The sequence below is a fragment of the Amia ocellicauda genome, chromosome 20 (genome assembly GCF_036373705.1).
Source record: "Amia ocellicauda isolate fAmiCal2 chromosome 20, fAmiCal2.hap1, whole genome shotgun sequence".
Lineage (NCBI taxonomy): Eukaryota > Metazoa > Chordata > Actinopteri > Amiiformes > Amiidae > Amia > Amia ocellicauda.
Window position 1 is genome coordinate 19786459 of NC_089869.1, and position 18624 is coordinate 19805082.

Genomic DNA, 18624 nt, shown 5'->3' on the forward strand with positions numbered 1-18624 from the left:
ATGCCTTTATATTTATTTTAAAAAGTGTTTTTATGCAGTCAGAAATGCACAATGATAAGAGTTATCCAGTGATTCAATATTGTTCAATTTTACTTTGAGACAAAAAAGTGTTTTTCTCTTTTAAAATGGCTTGTTCATTTGTATTTGGAGTAATTCTCCCGGCAGATTAGGAAACACTACATCTAGATAGAGAGAAAGAACTGGAAATTATGTGATTACACCAGTTTTGGATACTATAGCTAACAAACAAAAAAAGTGAAAGAAAGATATTTGCAGCTCAATGGTTTGTGACACCACACAGACTGGTGTCACTGTGTGGTACAACTTTCAATTTATTACCTACTTAATATAATCCCGCCACCGTCCTGGTCTTAGAGCACCCCCTGTGTGGCCCTGGCAGTGATGGGCCCCTATCAGGCAGTCCTCAGGAGCCTGTTGAAGCTGTGGCTGCCCTGTCCCCAGCCAGGTGTCCTCTGGGTGGCCATGTTAGTTCAATTAAGGGTTCAATTAAGCAATTGGGAGCTCAGTTGGAATGAAAACCAGCAGGGCAGTGGGGGCTCCAGGACTGCTTTGGGAACCACTGCTTTAAGTGCCTTTACTGTGGCTGCTGGGGGCTCATGAGATGCAATTACTGCTGTCACTTATTCTCCAGCACAGTTGTTAGCTGCATGCGCCGTGTAGGGTCCCTTCAGGATATTTACAAAACTGCTGCAGAACAGCCTCATTACCAAGCCTCATTTAATTCACTTGAAGGCTAAATCTACCACCCAGTGGGTTGAGGAAGAAGTGCAGCTTGTACCTTTACTACTTACAACTATTTTCTCAATAAACACATTTTTCCTCATGTTTTTCTAAATGTGTAATATTTGAATAAATTGAATTGATACATAAAATAACCACTTCACAATATGATATTCCTCACACTATTGCAGGAAACAAATAATGGATTCTGTATCTTTTTAAAGGGTAAAAAATATCCCACAGACCAAAGCACATTGCCATTTTGTCGTTTTAGCACGAAAGTCCACCTTTGCATAGAATTACCCATTACATAATGATAATGCGTCTTTAGCATAGAGCATTTAGCATGATTAGCCTGTTTGACTAATTTAACATGTTTATGTTGACTTCATGACCTTTAGAATAATTCTTCTTTACTGTTTGACCTTTAGCACGGTTATTCTTTACATCTTGACCCTTAGCATGATTATTATTCACTGTTTGACCCTTAGCATAATTGTTTGTTCCTGTTTGACATTTAGCGTGATTATTCTTCACTGTTTGACCCTTTAGCATGATTATTATGTCCTGTTTATCCGGGCAGGATACTCTACACACATACAGTTGATAAGCGCCGCAGCAGGTAGTCATTGAAGGCCCGTTTTACAGGGGTCAATCATTTTAATGTGACACCAGCACCCTCTGGTGGTCATGTCTTTCCCCCACATTGAAGCCCAAATACACAGATGAGAATATTCCTGGACTATAAGGTGTCCACAGCCTTATAATTGACATTTCTTGTTCCCTTATGACACTTTTAAGCTGCCTTCTACCACACATTGTATTTTCTTTATTGGGCCTTATTCCTTATTTTAATATTATAGAGGATTTATGATGCAAAATCAGCTTCATTACTCTTAGGGCTATTTCCATTGTATGATTATTATGATTATTAATCATAATAATCATAATAATAATGTTGACCTGCATAGTACCATAAATAACAGATTTATGCAGATGAATCACTATCTCATCCTCCAGCAGGCGGCGTCCTTTCCCACATAGAGGGCTATCGCGATATCTCCTCCCTGGGAACGAGGTTTCCAGGAACAGACGGGATCGCGTCCTCATGACGTCACGGCGCTGGACGGGAAGTGGCCGTGCTCCAGCAGCGGGACTCCTCCGAGCGCTCCGGCCGAGCAGCAGCGGTCCCGGTCGGCAGAGCTGAGCCTGATGCGCGTCGCGGGGCCACGGTTGCGTTTCCCATGTAGCGGCCCGTCGTGAGGACAGTCCAGATGGAGGTGGTGGAGAGTCCCCTGAACCTCGTAAGTTTGTGTTGTGTTTACTCGCCAGTTACACACTCCGGCACAGCCCCCTCCGGGTCCCGCACAAAGCCACTTAGACGGCAACTACAGGTTGTGGCCTGGTCATGTGACCGGATTGAGTTTGTTTTGTCACCCTCATTACTAGTAGTAGTGTTGTAGTAGTAGTGTTGTTGCTGTAGTAGTAGTATGGCTGGGTCCTAGTTGTATTTGCATCACACACGGCGCCGGTGGGGAGCTGGTCCCGGTCCAGGCTGTGCACCGTCTCGTTTATAGTCCTTTTACAGGGGGATCAGTCTTTAACACTGAGAGTGGGGGGTTATATTGCATGCAAGAAATGCCTCCAGTTGTAAATATGCGGGTTTGTCTGGGGGCTTTTCCTCCTGCTCCACATCTGATCCGGTTTCTGGAGGGGAAGGAAATGTTGCACCGGTTTGATTGAGCTCTGGGTGTTGTTTTCCGAGAACAGACTCCCATTTCCTCTTTATATCGGGTGAGGTCACCAGCCCTGCTTATGTATTATTATCCTACTGCTTCTCTCTGGACCTGCATACGAGAGACTTCATTGCATTATGAGCGCATGTCTTCTCCACAGGTGTGGGACATCATGTCAGCTTTAAGCCACTAGACCTTTGGAAGTTAGGTTTGAAGTTTAGCTGAGTGACGTGCTGTTCAAAGCAATTTCTGTTTATTGGAGTGAAAGCATGTTATTTGGCCGGTGTACAGTATGGTTGGTACACACTGGTGGTGTATGTGTGGTAAACAGAGTGAACTTCAGTTTTTAATTGAGCTTTATACATGAGCACCGCCAGCACAACCTACCCAGCTTTAATTCGAGAATTGATCATTTAGGAAAGATTGTGGACATACGCTACACTGAGTCTGTCAGAGAGAGATGCGCTTGTTCTTCTCATTTTTGAGGTGAATATCTCTCCTCTTTGTGAGCCAGTGAGCTCCTCCAGACTCGTTATAACCTTCCTGAGGTCAGGGCTGTCACTACGCTGTGCCCCAGGGCGGTGGGCAATGCTGTGGGCAGTGCCTGCTGCGGCTCCTGCCCTCGCACACGTATTTATCCTCTCTTGGCCGCATAAGGCATTGAAACACAGTTGCCCTGTCCACCTGGGGAGTGAAGACCAGAGAGTGGCGAATGCTTGACTCGATTAAGGAGGCCTGTGGGAACAACCCGAGTTTGGTACAATTTGTGGAAGTGGCGACGAAGGTGACTGACATTGCCGCTTGTTTAGGGAGTTATTTTGGCTAGTGATTCCCAGAGCTACACGCACCCGAATGCAGGGGTGAAATGTGCGATGCATGTCCTCTTCAGGGGTGAATAGAAAGTCCTCCAAGAGAAAGGAGTGCTTAGGTGACAATGTGTTGGCACACCACATGGGCTACACTCCCCGAGCTGACTGGTTTTGTCCTGTGCTGTATGGTCCTTGAGAAGATTTCAGGACATTTACATCCAGGTGTATAGATTTAGACAAGTCAAGGTCATGCGTGTTCTAGAAATGCTCAGTGTTTTGGCCCTCAAGTGAAGCGGAAGGCTCTGAGATTTGTTCAAGAACTTCTTCTATATTCTGTTTATTTTGTGGATTGACTGAAAAATAAAATAGTCTCTGTAAAGAAACTAAAAATGGGCCAGAGAAGGTGCAACCAACATGTCTGTATGTCACCCGATGACGTGGAAAGCTAGTATAAATCAACCTATTGGGCCATACAGGTTATAGTGTATGTAATATGAGTAATGTGTCATACCGTGCCCCATGTGTCGACACATAAGCCACTGGAAATGCACTCACTTATTTTTGCTTCCGCTCCAAAAGCAAGATTCACACAAAACAATAGATTACACAAACCACTCCTCTCTCGGCCTCTGCCAGGGGGTTTTCTCATTTAAAAGTGAAGAGGTGACCTACATTCTTTGCACACGTTTGTAAGGTGTGTGTGTACAAGTATGTAAACATTTACAATAAATGCAGCACACTTATGTAGCAGCTTTCTCCGCTCTTTACCTTCATTATCATTGGGAGCATATTAAAGAGTACAAGTCTCTTCCCAGGTATATAGTACATTGTATCAGCATGTTGGAGTGTCCGTTATTTGTGCCCTCTTTGATGTTAACCATAAAGTGCGTTGTCCCCAGCAAAGTTTGACAACCAGCTTTATCTCAGGCTTTGTTAATTAATATCTATGAAAGGATGTTGCCTTTTGCTCTCAACAATTTGAAGTGTAGTAGTGATTTGCGCTGTATTGTACATTAACTGTGTCAGGGTGCTTTGGCCAGTCTAGACGGGTGAAGTTTTGGGTCTGATTGTTTTCTGTACACTATGAAAGAGTCTTATTTTCGGCTCAGATCTATGTTGGAAACCTGTGCCAGGGTGTGTTGAAATTGCATCAGATGTTGAACTTCAGACTGTAATTGAATAGGATTAAGTGTACCGTGCACAGACAATATCTGCCTCATTTCAACATGCACTAAATAGTTAAACATAAAGCCAGACATTTAAGGTGTGCCCATGAGAGGACCGGCAGCGCTGTGATGCTAACCTGAGGAAATGCTGCTCTTTCAGGCCCATCAGCAGAGCAGGAAGGCCGAGCGACTGATGGCGGTGGGCAAATATGAAGAAGCCATCGCTTGCCATGGAAAGGCAGCAGGTGGAGTGAAACTCTTTTCTTCTCTTTGGCATTAAGGCTGTTCATCTATTAAAATGTTAATGAAAATAGACAGAGGATAGAGGAACACAACTATTTCCTGAATGTTTGTAATGCCCCACTAACTGCCTTCAGGAGATAAGAGGATATCGGTGGAGTGGTGTTTACGGGCTCATTAGTGGCCGGCACACAGACACATGGCGTTCCCCAGTGAAGTTAGTTGCTGCCTTTTGTTTCCAGCTTGGCTCAGATAAAAATGCTTTGTCCTGAAGAATGGACTTTAAATGGCTTACTTAACTCCTGATCCATTTATCTTTCTTTTATGAAAAAATTGCAATTGTTTTCCTTTTGAACTATAACAGTAGTCAGTAATTCTCCTTACCCTATTAAAGCATGCAAGTGAAATGGCCTACGTCTATTTAAAACTGAAGCTTTGGACTGGTTTTGTTTTTTTGTTTTGTAAGGTCTTTCCTTAGAAATGAAAACTGCATTCTGTGGTTTATGGGTGGAAAACGAACTGTTCTCAAGATTGGCAGTCTTTAGTAGTGGAGTTGAAGCCTAAAAATATGGTGCATAAGCAAAAAATTCACAAAGACGAGAATTCAGTTTCTTAAGATAGAATTGCTGCACAGGGCCGAATCCGTGCAGAGGCTGGCACAGTAAGTGGACCAGTCATAAAGGCCACCGATGAAGACCATTTAATCTGCCTTGTCTCGGTGCCTCCTACATTTCTTGTGTCCTGTTGTTGTTTTAATCAGTGTCGTGTTCACTGCATTTCCACGAAAACCTCGTTTACACGTAAGAGGCGCATCGTGACGCCCAGCAGCTGTTTCACTGTTTCTGCCCGCTGGGAGATATAATGGTCCGTGTTGAAACTGTTCACTTGGCTCTGAACATACTGTTTTAAACGCCATCCTTTTGTAAAACTGATTGTAACCCTGTCTGTGTATTTATGCTGTCATCAGTCTGCAGTTATGCCTGTAACATCCTTTTATTTTTCTGTCTTGTTTAGACTTCCTCAGCGAAGCTATGAAGCTGACAAAGTGTGATCAGGTATGCATGCCTGCTGGCAGTGGCTTTAGAAATGTTGCTTTAATGTTCAGTCACAGTAAGGATCTTCTACACAACATGTCAGACAGTATTGTTTGCTGTAGATTTGTGGGCTCTGACTTGAGAGATCCCACAGGCGTCCCCAGGGCACCAGAGACGCTCTAGTTTTACACTGTAGGAATTGGGTGTCAATTACATTCGCCAAGGGAAGGTGATATTTTCTGGATAAAAACCGACAGATTGAGTGAATAAGTCGTGCGGTTGTGTGTGAGTGGGTTTGTCTTCTCGGAGCAGCAGGACTCTGTGTTGCTCTGTGTGCTGCTCACCGGCTCCTGCTGTGTTTGTGTTGCTCAGGCTCAGCTCTCCCTGGAGCTCCAGAGGGACAGTCACATCAAGCAGCAACGCCTGATTGAGGAGAAGTGGAAACGGGCCAAACGAGAGGAGAGGCAGCGGACCCAGCACAGCACCCCCCCGGCGGACAGGGAGCTGCCCGGGCAGCTGCAGGCATCGCCCGGCCCCTCCCCCGGTGCGGTGGCCGTCCCGGAGGCCAGGGAGCGCGAGTACGACACCTGGCTGTACCTGCTCAAGAACAAGGGGGCGGCCCCGGAGCCCTGCCCCCTCACCAGCAGCAAGACCCCGAAGGACGACCGGACCCGGCTGGAGGAGCAAGAGACGGCCATCGCCGACCTCAGGAAGCTGGTGGACTTCCTCCTGGTGGAGAATGAGCGGCTGACCCAGGAGAACGAGCGCCTGCGGGGCGAGAACACGCGGCTGAAGAGGGCGCCGCTGGAGAGGGAGCCGTACGCCGACGCCGACTTCGTGGAGAAGTCCGAGCTCTGGGGCCTGGCGCAGCCCTCGGAGGACAGGAAGGCCAAGGACATTCCAATCCCACATCTCCCGCCCCTGGAGATGCCCACTCAGGACATCGCCCTGGCCGACCTCCCCGCCCTCGAGCTCCCTGAGGACTTCCAGAGCGAACTGCAGGAGCTCATGGACCGGGACAAGCAATAGCCACCGCTGTGCGGGCGAGACGAGGACACAACGAGAGCGAGACTCGCTGGGAAGCACACAAGGCTGTCGGACACAGGAGAGGATAGACCACCACTAGGAAGAGGACATTGGGAGCCAACAGATGGAAAATAAAGCTGCCACACGGTGGCACTGTTGACTGAACTTCAATAGTGACTTCTCTCCTCCCAAGGTACTACAGCTGTTTCAGCTCAAATTATCAGTAGGATTTTGTGCCTTTGCTGACATTTATTCACAGTATGGTTGTGTTGTGGGTCCCACAGAGAAATCAAGTGAAGACTTTATCTCACGTTTCCTAAACACTTTCCCAAATAGATTGTCCATTGACCAGCTGAGATCCAATATTTAGTTTTCCCGTGTCGTTCTTAATTTGTCAACTTGGTAATTGTGCTGTTGCTCGTAGAACATGGCTTTTCAATACGATGTCCTTCCCAGTGATACAGAAGCACATGGGCGTCTGCGCCTGCAGGTCCACAGAAACATGATCGATATAGCTTCCTATTGGATAGACAGTACACACACACACACACACACACACAATAAGCACTGTGATCTGTGTTCATAGTCTGTTGGATTCTTCATTGTCATCGTGTGAATTTGGGACGGGTGAAAGTCCAGCAACACAAGCCGTTTCACTCGTTCATTCACAGTAACCCAGACTGAATTTCTACCTGTCCAGAGATGTGCAGGTCTGAAGATCCATTACTAACAGTACACGTGTGTCATGTGTGTGGCAGGTGTATAGTACATGTACCTTCCCCAGCCAGGTGACTGGCCCCTCCTCTGACAGGTGACAGGACTGGACTGCGCATCTTTGTGCTGTTGTCAGATTCATGTGTGTATAGAGAGGGAGAACGTGGAAAACAGATGAGATAATAAGCGATGGCATTATTTGGTTCAATTTCAACCATATTTAATACTATATGATATGATACAATATAAAAAAAGGTTTCATAATGTAGTGCACACCTTTGGAAAACTATATATTGTGTATGTGTGTATATAAATATATACACATATTTTGAAAGATTTGTTTTAATTTGCCTTATATGGTGGTTCTATTGCCTGAATTGTCCAGGGGGGGTATTCATATAATTATATATATAACTTTTAATCTGTGGACGTCAGCTGGGGGTCATTTGTAACACGCAGCCTCAGCATAAATGCGTTGTGAGCCAAGGGTGACAATATAGCAAAGGATCAAAACGCAATTGGAAATCCTTCTCCTTTACCCGAGTCGTAGTCCTACTACAGTACCTCATCGTTGATTGTGCTTAGAGTTCATTTGAACTGTAATCAGTCGGTTAACCAGAACGCAAGCGATTGTTTAATACACACTAATCTGTATTGTCGGGGTGCTGTCGTAATTCGCAGCACTAACCTGGATGGATCCATGTGTGTCGGATACAGCGAGAGCTCTGAACACGATGCAGACTTTTGGAGCCGAGGAGAATGGCTGAAATGTTGTTTTTAAAGAGGGAACCAAATCAGCAATGTTTCTATGTGTAAAAAGACATTATCGGTTTACATAAAGTAATCAGGGTGCATAAGAATATTCTTTTTTCTTTCTTTTGTATTATTGCTTGATGTAAATCTAAACAGGAAAATGTGCTACAAATTCTCAATTAACAATGAGTATGTAACTTTGTTTTGGTGATGCATGAATGACAATGCTAGTTGTAAGTATATGATCTTTAAAAAAATATTAATTAAATAAAATGGTTTATTTAAGATTTCTGTGTTTTTTCACTTTTTAACTGAGAATGAAGAGTTTCCATTTAAAGTAGTTATTATTATTAGATCTTTGCTTTATTAACTTCATTTAGGGGGGGGGAAACTCCTTTGTTAACATTGCGGTGGTTCTGCTGTCTGATGTGTTTTAATATTGACTCGGTGCGCCAGGAGGAATATGATCCAGCTTGAATAGTCAAGACGCTGCCTGCTGTGCCAGCCGTTTGAATCCGTCTCATTCATGCTGTCTCTGCAGGAGCGGGTATTATTACCAGCTTTCGTTCGTTTGCTCGAGCTTGAGCGCGTGGATTTGGGGCGGGTGGGGGGGCTGCGAAACGGAAGCAGCGCAGACCCTCTCAGATGAGCAACGGCCTTCTTTTAAATGTGCTGCAATGCGTATTACAGGCCCGACAGCGATCGATTACAATCCTCGTGTATTAAATCCCAACGGCGCGCGCACGATTTCCAGCCCGATAATATGAGTCATAGATCTGATCAACAGGGGAGTCGTGCGTCCGTTTGCGATGCTGGGACTCGTAAGTCGAGGTCAGATGTTTGGCTGGGGTTGAGGGAAGTGTTGGGTCTAGTAGATTTAGATTGGGTTAGTTTAAAGATGGGTTAAAATGAGGAACGGGACGGGTTCGGGTTTGCCAAGTGAAAAACCTTGAGTAAGACTGTGATCTTTTTGTACAAAGAGTGGTTTATTTTACAGCTGCCACCTAAAAACAGTAGAATATATTTCTCCAAGGAAAATGAACAAAGGATTCTTGTATCCCACATCTGTGGATGGTGCAGGAGGGACAGATGCTCTTGTGGTTGGATTGACCAAGTAGTAAAGCAATGGTTGATCAAAATGGACACCTGGGTGGAGAAAAGGCTGAATGAAACGCCTCTAATATCTTGCTGGGAATTGAAATCGTTTTTTTGAAGAATATATTCCGCTACAGAGGTGGCCGCTAAAGACCGACAGAATCCTACCTGATCCATAAAACATGAATCTGGGGTTTTGCGGGAGGAATAGTTTCTGGTTTGAGTACAAGATCTCTGCTTGGTATCTTGAATTCATGGGGTGGAGGCGGCAGTGCTGGTTTGAACAGTAGAATTAATCTTTTAAATGTGTTCATTAGAAATAAAATAAACTCAGTTATTAGTTTAGCTTCATATAGGCAGGTAAGCTGCATGTCTCTTAATGTGCCTTCGGCTGTCGATTGTCTGCAGAAACCTTGACATGCTGTTTTCTATTTCCAGTCTGCAGAGAGAAAAAATAAACCGAGGGAGGAGCCCAGATAATCATTACAGGGAAGGGAGACGTCCTCACAAGGGGCTCAGATAATCAGGTCAGCCACAGGTGACTCGGGGTCCAGTAATGGGTCGGAGGTATTATCGGGCTGAAGACGACGCAAGTATTTGTCTGAAGATAGAAGGGGAAGGGAGGCGCAGGGAGGACACTGATGAAGTAGGCTTCATTAACACACATTAGCGGGGCACAGCAGGCAGTTCTTTCCTATGTGCGTGTGCGTGTGCAGGAAGTCCGCTCGAGCTCGCTCACGTGCCTCGTCGCACCGGAGGTCTTTGATGTTGAATGAATATTAGAATAAGCTGAGAGGGCCGTGGAGGCGATGGGAAATCACGCATTACAGCTGCAGTTGAAAGCGAGGTGCGGCAGAAGAGCGAGAGATGTGTGCGCAATCCCTTTCATCTCACTTGTGCCGTTTGTGCCTTTGCAGCTAATGAGCCAGCGCTTCATACGACTTCTGAGTTAATATCGTGGGTGGGGCAGAGCTCTGAGGAAAAATACCCTGTAGAGCAATTGCACTTATTATTGAGCCTTATTCTAGATGAACAATCTTCAGTGTGTGAGGGGGGGGTATATATATGCATGTTCATATATAAAAATATATACATACACCTGCATAGTTCTCTCCTGTTTTGTGAACCTGAATGTACATTTTTCATTTTCACAAGCAGACATTTTACATTATTCATAGGTCAGTGTGGGCAGTTCAACAGGAAAGGAGCGGATCGTGTTTTTAAACAGCAGCCCTTTACACGGCGAACTCCCCCACAGGCATCAACTCGTCCGCTTCTCTCGCGCGCCGCCCGGCTGTGCTGGAGGTCACGGCCGGGCAGCGCGGACAGGGTAGCAGACGCAGCATGAATACTGAGTGGCCTCCAGTGGCTGGAGTATTCACACAGACCCAGCCCATCAGATTAATTCTCCAAGCGTCGGCTCTCGCACAATCGCAGAGCGGTCGTATCGTGTCAGTCTATTTCTGCATCGCTTCCCTGCCCTTCTCCGGTATCGGGCCGAGTCCTGAAAACAGGCACAGGTAACAAACTGGCATCAGAAGCAGGTCAGACAGAATCCCAAGGATGCGATAAGAAAACGCAATAACTGATCTGTTCTGTGTCGGATTAAATCACCATCTGTGGTCACTTCACACGCTCCGGACATCCCTCCCCCCGACAGACACTAGTGTGAAATGCAGAATGAAAAGCAAACGGCAGCAGACTTTGATAAATCCATTTTAATGGAAAATGTAAAACCCTTTTGAACTTCAATGTACAAAGCATGTAACACTTGCACTTTAACAAATCGAAGCAAGCCATGTTTTAAAAAAATACATCATCGAATGTATATATGTATATATTTACACAGCATAAGTATTGTTTTAATATTCGTTTAACTTCAAAAGTTCACCATCATAAATTTTAACAAAAAGACAACCGTCTTAAATAAATTACAACTTTAGTAAATGTCTCAATTTTACAGCAAATACTTTTTAATAAAATGCTTAAGTGTTTCTTGTTATTTATGTAGCTTTTTCTTCCTTTACATTATATAACTTTACACTGTTTACAATAGTTTGGCAGTTCGATATTCAGAGATATGGCAAGAGGGCTGTGCGGTTCAGCAAAGATTCCCAAGTACAGGCAATAGCTGGTGTCTGTATCTGCTCTCACAGTAACTGTCTCAATGTAGTGAACAGTATCAGAATAAATTTAGCAAACTGTACAAGTCACATTTACATTTGATCTACAACATAGCATAGAACTCTGTAATTCTTTCAAAAATAAATACATCATTTTCATCTTTTTTTATTTAAACAAACACTATACAGTATGAAAAAGAAAAACAGCAGTGCTGTTACTCGCAGATTATCTGTAGTCTTGCATTGAGTCACGGGTACCGCGACGCGCTGGGCTATACTGTTATGGTGTCGGTAACAAAGATATAATTCGAGTCTGCTTGGCACTGTAGGTTCATGATGCTAAGGTTAGTGTGCATATTTATTACAGAACGAAGAATTCCAGAAAGCGTCCTTCAGCAACAGCGAGGGAAAGGGTCACGAGTTTTCCTCCATGTCGTCCAGCTCCTCTTCACAGCACCTTTTTAATGTTCCAACCGCGTCTTTCACAGAGTGATAAAAGATGTTTTTCACCTACAAAAGAAAATATGGATCTGGTGTGAGATCACGGGCGCCTGCTGCTGCTCTGACGCAGGTGCAGGGAACACAAGTCCCGACGCTATCTGGCTCAGCCGCTCGTGTAGCTCGCGTCGGCTCACAGAGCTCACACCGCATTTAATCTGTACCGCTTTCACCACCTGACAAAGAAACATGTTCGTCGCGCTCAGAGACGCAGGCTCTATTACACACCTCAGACTGCAAACGTTCGGTTTCCCAGGCATGTCATTTTCTCAAAGCATATTCTCTTATTTCATGATCAAATGCAAACTAAAACGCTGCGCACATAAAAACAATACCAGCCAACTGGGAGTAGTGTGAATATTGGTCACAGTCAGTGGTGAGGCTGTGCATCTATAACCTGAAATATATACTGTAAACCACTTAAATCTCCAATTTAAAAAACATATGGAAGCAGGAGTGGACAGTTGCGATCTGTCAGGATGTCCTCCGCTCCCCTGTAGCTTTACCTGTAGCTTATCTTCGTAGTTAATTTCTTCTTTCGAAGACCTCAGTTCCTGTGTCAAGTGAAACGAGTGCACCACGTGCTCCGGAGACACAAAGTCATTAATCACTTGAACACAACTGTGAAGGTTCTGCACCTGGAGAGCAGAGATGAGATACAGACGAGTACATTAAAGTCGGAGATAAAGGACATTTGCTTAATGTAAAAAAACAACAACATACAAATCCCTCTATATAAAGATACACACACCTATCTATTGGCATCTATTTACCATCAAATACTATTATTGAACAATAAGCACTATTATTTATTTTCACATCCACAGTGTTTTTCGTGGGGTTTTCTGGCACTTTCAGTCTCTATCATCACACAGAAACACAGACACGCCCAGATCAGTGAAAGGCGCTGCAGACCTGGTGCAGGGCCCCTGCAGGGATGATGACCGAGTCGCCCAGGAACTGCACCACCGTCCAGCCCTGCACCCCGTGCTCCTCCTGCAGTCGCTGGCGCAGCCGCCGGCTCAGGTACCAGCTCTGCTCGCGCACGGGGTCGTGCTCCGGGGTCGGCTCCACGCCCTGCTCCCGCGCCACCTGCAGCACAACACACACGTCAATGCGGCTGGGCCAGGGCAACACTGTTCAACACCGGCCGAGTGATTCGTCGTTTTTAAATTGCTCCCTTCCTTCTCGAGTTCAGTGCTCTTCTGCCCCACGGCTTCAGTTTCAACAAATTCTCAAGACGCACTTTTGTTGTCTGAAAATTATGCTATTGCAGAAACCCGACACCACTTTATTGTTTGGTCATCCTTATTACATATGAAATACACGATCAAATTAAGTCACGGTTATTTCCACCACAAAATCTTTTCTTTTTAATTGAAACCTAATGAAACACCTGGAAATAAAAGACGACGTGCATTTATTCTAACCTTTAGCAGGAACTCTTTAATTTTCTCTGCATCTTTGCTCACGTAAATGTGCCACAAAGCCCCTGGAGTTTCGCTCGAGTCTTTCAATCTCTTCTTCATGTTGTCATCCAGATCCTCCTCTTCCAGTCTCTTCAACACACCTGCAAGAACACAGACATCACTTTCTAACCGCTAGTTCGGTTAATAACGTTGCCATATGTAACGACAGGCACCAATTTCCTCTTTTGAAATCGATGATGAACAGCTCATGCCAGTTGTTTCTATACTTAAATAAATGCTCTGCTTTTCTGAAGAAAGCTGCACGGGTGTAAACAGACACCGGAGGGTACAGCGTGTGGAGGATCATCCTGCTGACGAGACAGCGGAGACGCACGGGCACTGTGCCAAGTCAACACACACAACAGTGCCGAGAGGGCCTGGGCAGCCCCTCTGACAACCTGCGTTTCTAGCTTAAGATCTACAGTTTATTCACCTTTTATGAACACAGAGCCAGTGTCTGTGTTTTTCTCAATACGTTTCAGGTATGGTATCTAAGCTATATATAAAAAAGTAATTGCTCTCTTTCAGTTCATTCTCAATTATTAAAATCGTATTTAACACACGGAGGCCGGAGAGGCTCAGAGAACGGATTGCAGATTATTATTTGTAGCCTTCCATCAACAGTCACACACAACAGGGTCACACACAATTATTCCCACATTTAATAGAAATAAACCCCATTCCTACCTGTTTTAGAAAGGACTCCATTCCCTTTGGCAACACCGACATAAACAAGGATGCTGACAATATCAGAAACCTCCAAGTGAAGGTTAGCGGTTCCAAAATCCTGCTCCTTTGAAGCAGCTACACCTGGAACAATCGGAGCCACCGTTTCAGACCTAGACAATACAATCCAGTTGCGATATACATTTTTAACATCACCGCCACCTTGTTTGTCCGTTTCTCATACCGTATGCACAGCAGAGTCTTGGCCCCAGGTCCGGTCTTACGAAAAATGTGGGCAGACGGGATGCCAGGTTAAGGTTGCCCTCTGGATCTGAGTATTCGGGCAGGGGGAGGTTTTTCATCAAATCATCGTACCTTAAATTAAATAACAAAGGAACATTTTATTAACGCACAATGCTGACATTTTAAATGCAAAGTAATGATGCTAAATAAAAAAAACCCATTATGTACCTGGAAGGCATGAGGGCCATAAACTCTTCCCCTGATGGCCAGTCCTTTAGCCGATACACCAGGGTCTCGCCATCTTTGGACTTGGGCCGTTCTTTATAAAACAAAAAGTATATACATTAATAGCAGAGTACATAAAATGCATGAAGGGGGGGCTTATAGCTTAAAAACTGATAAAGCAAAGAAAATTATGTAATCTGCTTACTTGTTAAATCCTCAAATCCATCCCAGAATTCCTTGATGCTGGAGTTTGAAACCACACCGTCTTTGCAGTTCAAGAGATCTCCCTGATGGTCGGCAAACTCCTGGTTAAACGAATCTGCCTTCCACAAACTCACATTCAGTTTCTTATGCACGCCTGACACAAGAATAGGCTGTAAACAATTCGAAGACAAACAAAAACAAACAGATGTAAATCGACGTAGAACTTGATTTACACAATACATTTAACACTTAATAGGAAGACTAAAACTGTTGCTACTACTTTTTCCCTTTCAGATCTTTTCCTGAGTCACACTATGAAAATCTTGAAAAGACACATACTAATCTGACTGATCTTAAGGGTTGTTAACTATGATCTGTTTCGGGACACGTTCTGTAACGTCACCCACACAAAAATCTAAAACCGCACCTACGGAAATCCAAGTGCAAACACTTGGACATTTGCCTTTCAAAAGCACGTTATTATCCCGCTTCCTTCGGCTCTATAAACTTATCATCCAACAAAGAGAAGTAAACACATGTCACCTTGACTCACGGAGCAGGAAACCGTGATAAAATATTAGGCAGGAACGTAAATACTGCCGACAGTATTATATAAACAGCAGCACAAAACCTCAGAAGCAGCTCAAAATAAACTCTCAGAAAGAGGCGTTAGGAATAAAAATCCTTTTAAGCCGTCGTTTATCCGGCAAATTTCCGTTAGTTTTGTTTTTTATGAAATAAAGCATTAGAGAATGGATTTATAGCATTAAATAACCTGATTACTCCCTACTTGTATAATATATATTCCATTACAAATGCCTTGTTATGTCTCCCATCTCGGGAGACGCTCATTCCTGGATGGGTGGCCCTGCTGTCTTCCACGGTGCGGTACTGACCTGGCCCTGCTTCCAGCACTCCCTGAACAGTTTCCAGTTGTTACTGTTGCGGTGGTCTTTGAGCCAGAGCAGGCGGCGGTCGCACAGCCAGGAGTGGGGGATATCGGAGTGGAGTTTACTGGGCTCGTCTGCCGGGGGCTTCTTCCTCTCAGGTTTTATCTCCTCGTTCGGTTCTTGTTTCAGACTGAACTTGGCCGTCCTGTTCGCTGGGATCTTGTTTTCCACTACCGAAGCAATGATGTCGTCCAGGATGTTCGGCATGCTCCTTCCACTTTTGCCGGTCTGGGCAGCAAAGAGATTTAAACGGTGGCGTTACAAAGACTCGCTCGTGACAAACACTGGGAAGAAGAGCAGGGTTTTCCATACAAGTATTTAACGTTTAAAAATAAACCATGCAGTAATCACAGTAACAAAAGCAATAATGAAACGCACAACATGATGCCTTGTGACAAAAACAAGCCTCAAAGAAACTGCAGGATTGTTCATTTATAGGTCACCACAAAGTACTTAATTAGATCATTTGAAACAGTACAGCCATTTTTACACATTTACAAATGCACAACCTGCACACCATACATCACTTCCGACCACGAAGACGAGAGAGACATCTACGTAAGGTGACCACGGGCTGCCCCTCACCTGCGTGCCGGACGAGTACACGGGGGCGAAGGCGATGCCCGCGTCGGTGGAGCCCAGCCGCAGTTTGCCCGCCGTCGTGGTGAGCAGGTCCCGGAGAGTGGAGCCCTGCTCTGTGCTGTTGGACATGAGCGAGGACGGCTTGCAGTTTATCGTCTCTAAAGTGTCCGGGTGCTCCTTCTCCTCTTTCACCGGCTTCCCGAGGGGAGATTCTTTGTTTTCTGAAGAAGAAAAAGCACATTTCAGAAGACCAAGCTCCACTGGATACAACCGTGTGAGTGATGGATGAGGCCCGTTGATTAAACTGGGTGTGAACGTCTTATTGCTCACACTGGAAGTGTGCAGAGAGCATCTAATATCCCTGCTACTTCTGCTTGTTCAGTACAAGAGATGAGAACCAAATATTAGGCTGATCTGTGTGTTTATGTTTGTAGCACTGGACACTGAACTATGGACAGTGAGTAATTAAAACATAACAGTTTTTTAAAAATAAAACATTTTGCCTGGTTGCACCACATTCAGATGCCTAGTTTAACTCATCTGGGATGACAACTGCTGCTTTTGAGCCTTTAAACACGAGCTGCAGTAATGTATAGCATTAAATTTGAGCTTTAAGGAATGCTGGCTTATTGACAGCTCCGCATACAGAAAAAGCTTAGCAACTGGCAGCGCTTTCCCCCGCTGTAATACTCGCTGCTATTAGCAGAGCCTACTGCCAGCAGAGTCCTGGTGCGTTTTTTTTTTCTACAGCAGTCTCGACAGCCTCGTACCTTTCTTCTCCTCCCTCGATTTCTGTTCGGCCAAGTCTGCCAGGAAGTGCAAGGGCGACTGCGACTCGGGCGGGGTCAGCTTGCTGTCCGTGCTGGTGTCGCTCCCCGGGCTGCTGCTGCCGTTTGTTTCCAGTTTTTGCATGACGTTCTGCTGCTGCAGCTCGGGCTTGCACAGGGAGATTTTGTTGCTGTAGTTCAGCACGTTCTGTAAAACCTGCAGTACAGACACAAACCGGTTCACCGCGCTGCCCCGTAAATCAGACGAGAGACAACCAGCGCTTTGTATAAATATTAGAAATTAGGCACTTTTAGCCAACCGTGACAGAATATTTCTAAATGGGCGATTTAAGGGATTGTGAACTGCATACTACACAAGCAATGCGTCCGCTCACAGTCTCTGGGGGAAACCACATCACGTGTTTGCCAAACAGACGGACGGACGATTCTCTGTACCTGTGACACGCCGTTGGTTGAAGGGATCTTGCCGAGTGGTGTGTTCTGCTTCCCCACACAAGGGCAGTGTGATTTAATGTCAAACTTCTCCTTGAGCACGTGCATGGCATTGACCAAATCCGTCAAGACTGAAAACAGAGCCGTAAAAACAACATTTTCAATCCAGACTCGGCGGCTCGAATCATAACGGCAATATTTTCACTGCAGGCAACATAACTGAAATGTCTTACACTATAAGTACAAGCAAGCATGAATTTAACTCTCACAGAAGCATTATTGTGTATACTATGATGACATATTTCTGTCTCGAACGGAAGAAATCTGTTTAGGATGTGAGTGTTGACTCAACAGCCATATATCCATCAGAACCAACCAAATAGAGAAAAACCTCTCACTGCTTTAAAGCTGTTTTTCTATAACCCTTTTTGCTATTTCACAGACCGAAAACTGAATGAAAGAAGGAATACTCCGTCATCATGTGTGACTCAGGTATGCGGAAACAGCTTTATTGGATTATCTGATTTGTATCCAAGTTCCAGGAAGAACAAGGCTCTGTGTCTCTATCTACAGCAGAACTATCAATGAGAGCGAGTCTGCCCTGGGGTGGTTTTAATCTCCAGAAGCAAAAAAAACAACAACAGCAAAAAATTCACAAGTCTGGCAATCACCCAAAGTGCAAGTATCGGTTCATACCAGTTCCTGGAATAATCTGTGTTGGCATCAAGTGCTTATGGTCATGGGGCTGTCCCTTGACACACTTCAGCCAAGCATACAGCTCTTTGTCTGAAACGCAAAAGAAAGAGATATCAGCTGGTTGGAATAGGTTCTCCCGTTCAGCGACGCACTGTTAGAGTACAACTAAACAAACCTTACAAACCTGAGTTACAACCCTCAAACAGATGGAAACTGTACTTCTGTCTGAAATAAATGTCTCTATATTAATAAATACATATATAAAATCTTTCCACCATGGCAAGCTGGAGAGAAACTAAAATGTAGAGGATTACAGGGCTCCAGCAGGGGAGGCTAAAGACCAAGTTGCTAACAGTCAGGAAATGCCAGGTATTCCTCGGCACACATTTACCCAAGATTCCCACTGGCTCAAATTAAAAACACGAGGTTTACAA

General features: G+C 44.8%; 2 protein-coding genes across 6 annotated transcripts in view; one reads left to right on the plus strand and one right to left on the minus strand.

The window, feature by feature from the left end:
• Positions 1-1864: 1864 nt before the first annotated feature.
• Positions 1865-8506, plus strand: nrbf2b (nuclear receptor binding factor 2b). Its single transcript, XM_066693061.1, has 4 exons — positions 1865-2045; positions 4613-4697; positions 5707-5747; positions 6099-8506. Exons 1-4 carry the CDS (start codon positions 2016-2018, stop codon positions 6753-6755), a joined length of 813 nt encoding a protein of 270 aa, XP_066549158.1. The 5' UTR covers positions 1865-2015; the 3' UTR covers positions 6756-8506.
• A 2511-nt stretch (positions 8507-11017) lies between these two features.
• jmjd1cb (jumonji domain containing 1Cb) overlaps positions 11018-18624 on the minus strand; it is an 89919-nt gene continuing 82312 nt past the window's right edge. For all 5 annotated transcript variants that reach the window (XM_066693060.1, XM_066693058.1, XM_066693059.1 and 2 more), the window contains 13 exons: positions 18191-18280; positions 17498-17625; positions 17045-17258; positions 16278-16495; positions 15639-15920; positions 14744-14912; positions 14542-14632; positions 14315-14445; positions 14092-14214; positions 13366-13505; positions 12851-13027; positions 12442-12573; positions 11018-11947 (listed from right to left, as the gene is read on the minus strand). In XM_066693060.1, coding sequence (XP_066549157.1) covers positions 11852-11947; positions 12442-12573; positions 12851-13027; positions 13366-13505; positions 14092-14214; positions 14315-14445; positions 14542-14632; positions 14744-14912; positions 15639-15920; positions 16278-16495; positions 17045-17258; positions 17498-17625; positions 18191-18280 — 1991 coding nt within the window. In that variant the 3' untranslated portion in view covers positions 11018-11851. The remainder of the gene's footprint in view (positions 11948-12441; positions 12574-12850; positions 13028-13365; positions 13506-14091; positions 14215-14314; positions 14446-14541; positions 14633-14743; positions 14913-15638; positions 15921-16277; positions 16496-17044; positions 17259-17497; positions 17626-18190; positions 18281-18624) is intronic.

Excerpts from the sequence above, each read along its gene's own strand:
- nrbf2b (XM_066693061.1), top strand. The coding sequence starts at position 2,016 with ATGGAGGTGGTGGAGAGTCCCCTGAACCTC. Across the intron at positions 2,046-4,612 it reads TGGAGAGTCCCCTGAACCTC|GCCCATCAGCAGAGCAGGAA; the intron begins GTAAGTTTGTGT and ends CTGCTCTTTCAG. Across the intron at positions 4,698-5,706 it reads TTGCCATGGAAAGGCAGCAG|ACTTCCTCAGCGAAGCTATG; the intron begins GTGGAGTGAAAC and ends TGTCTTGTTTAG.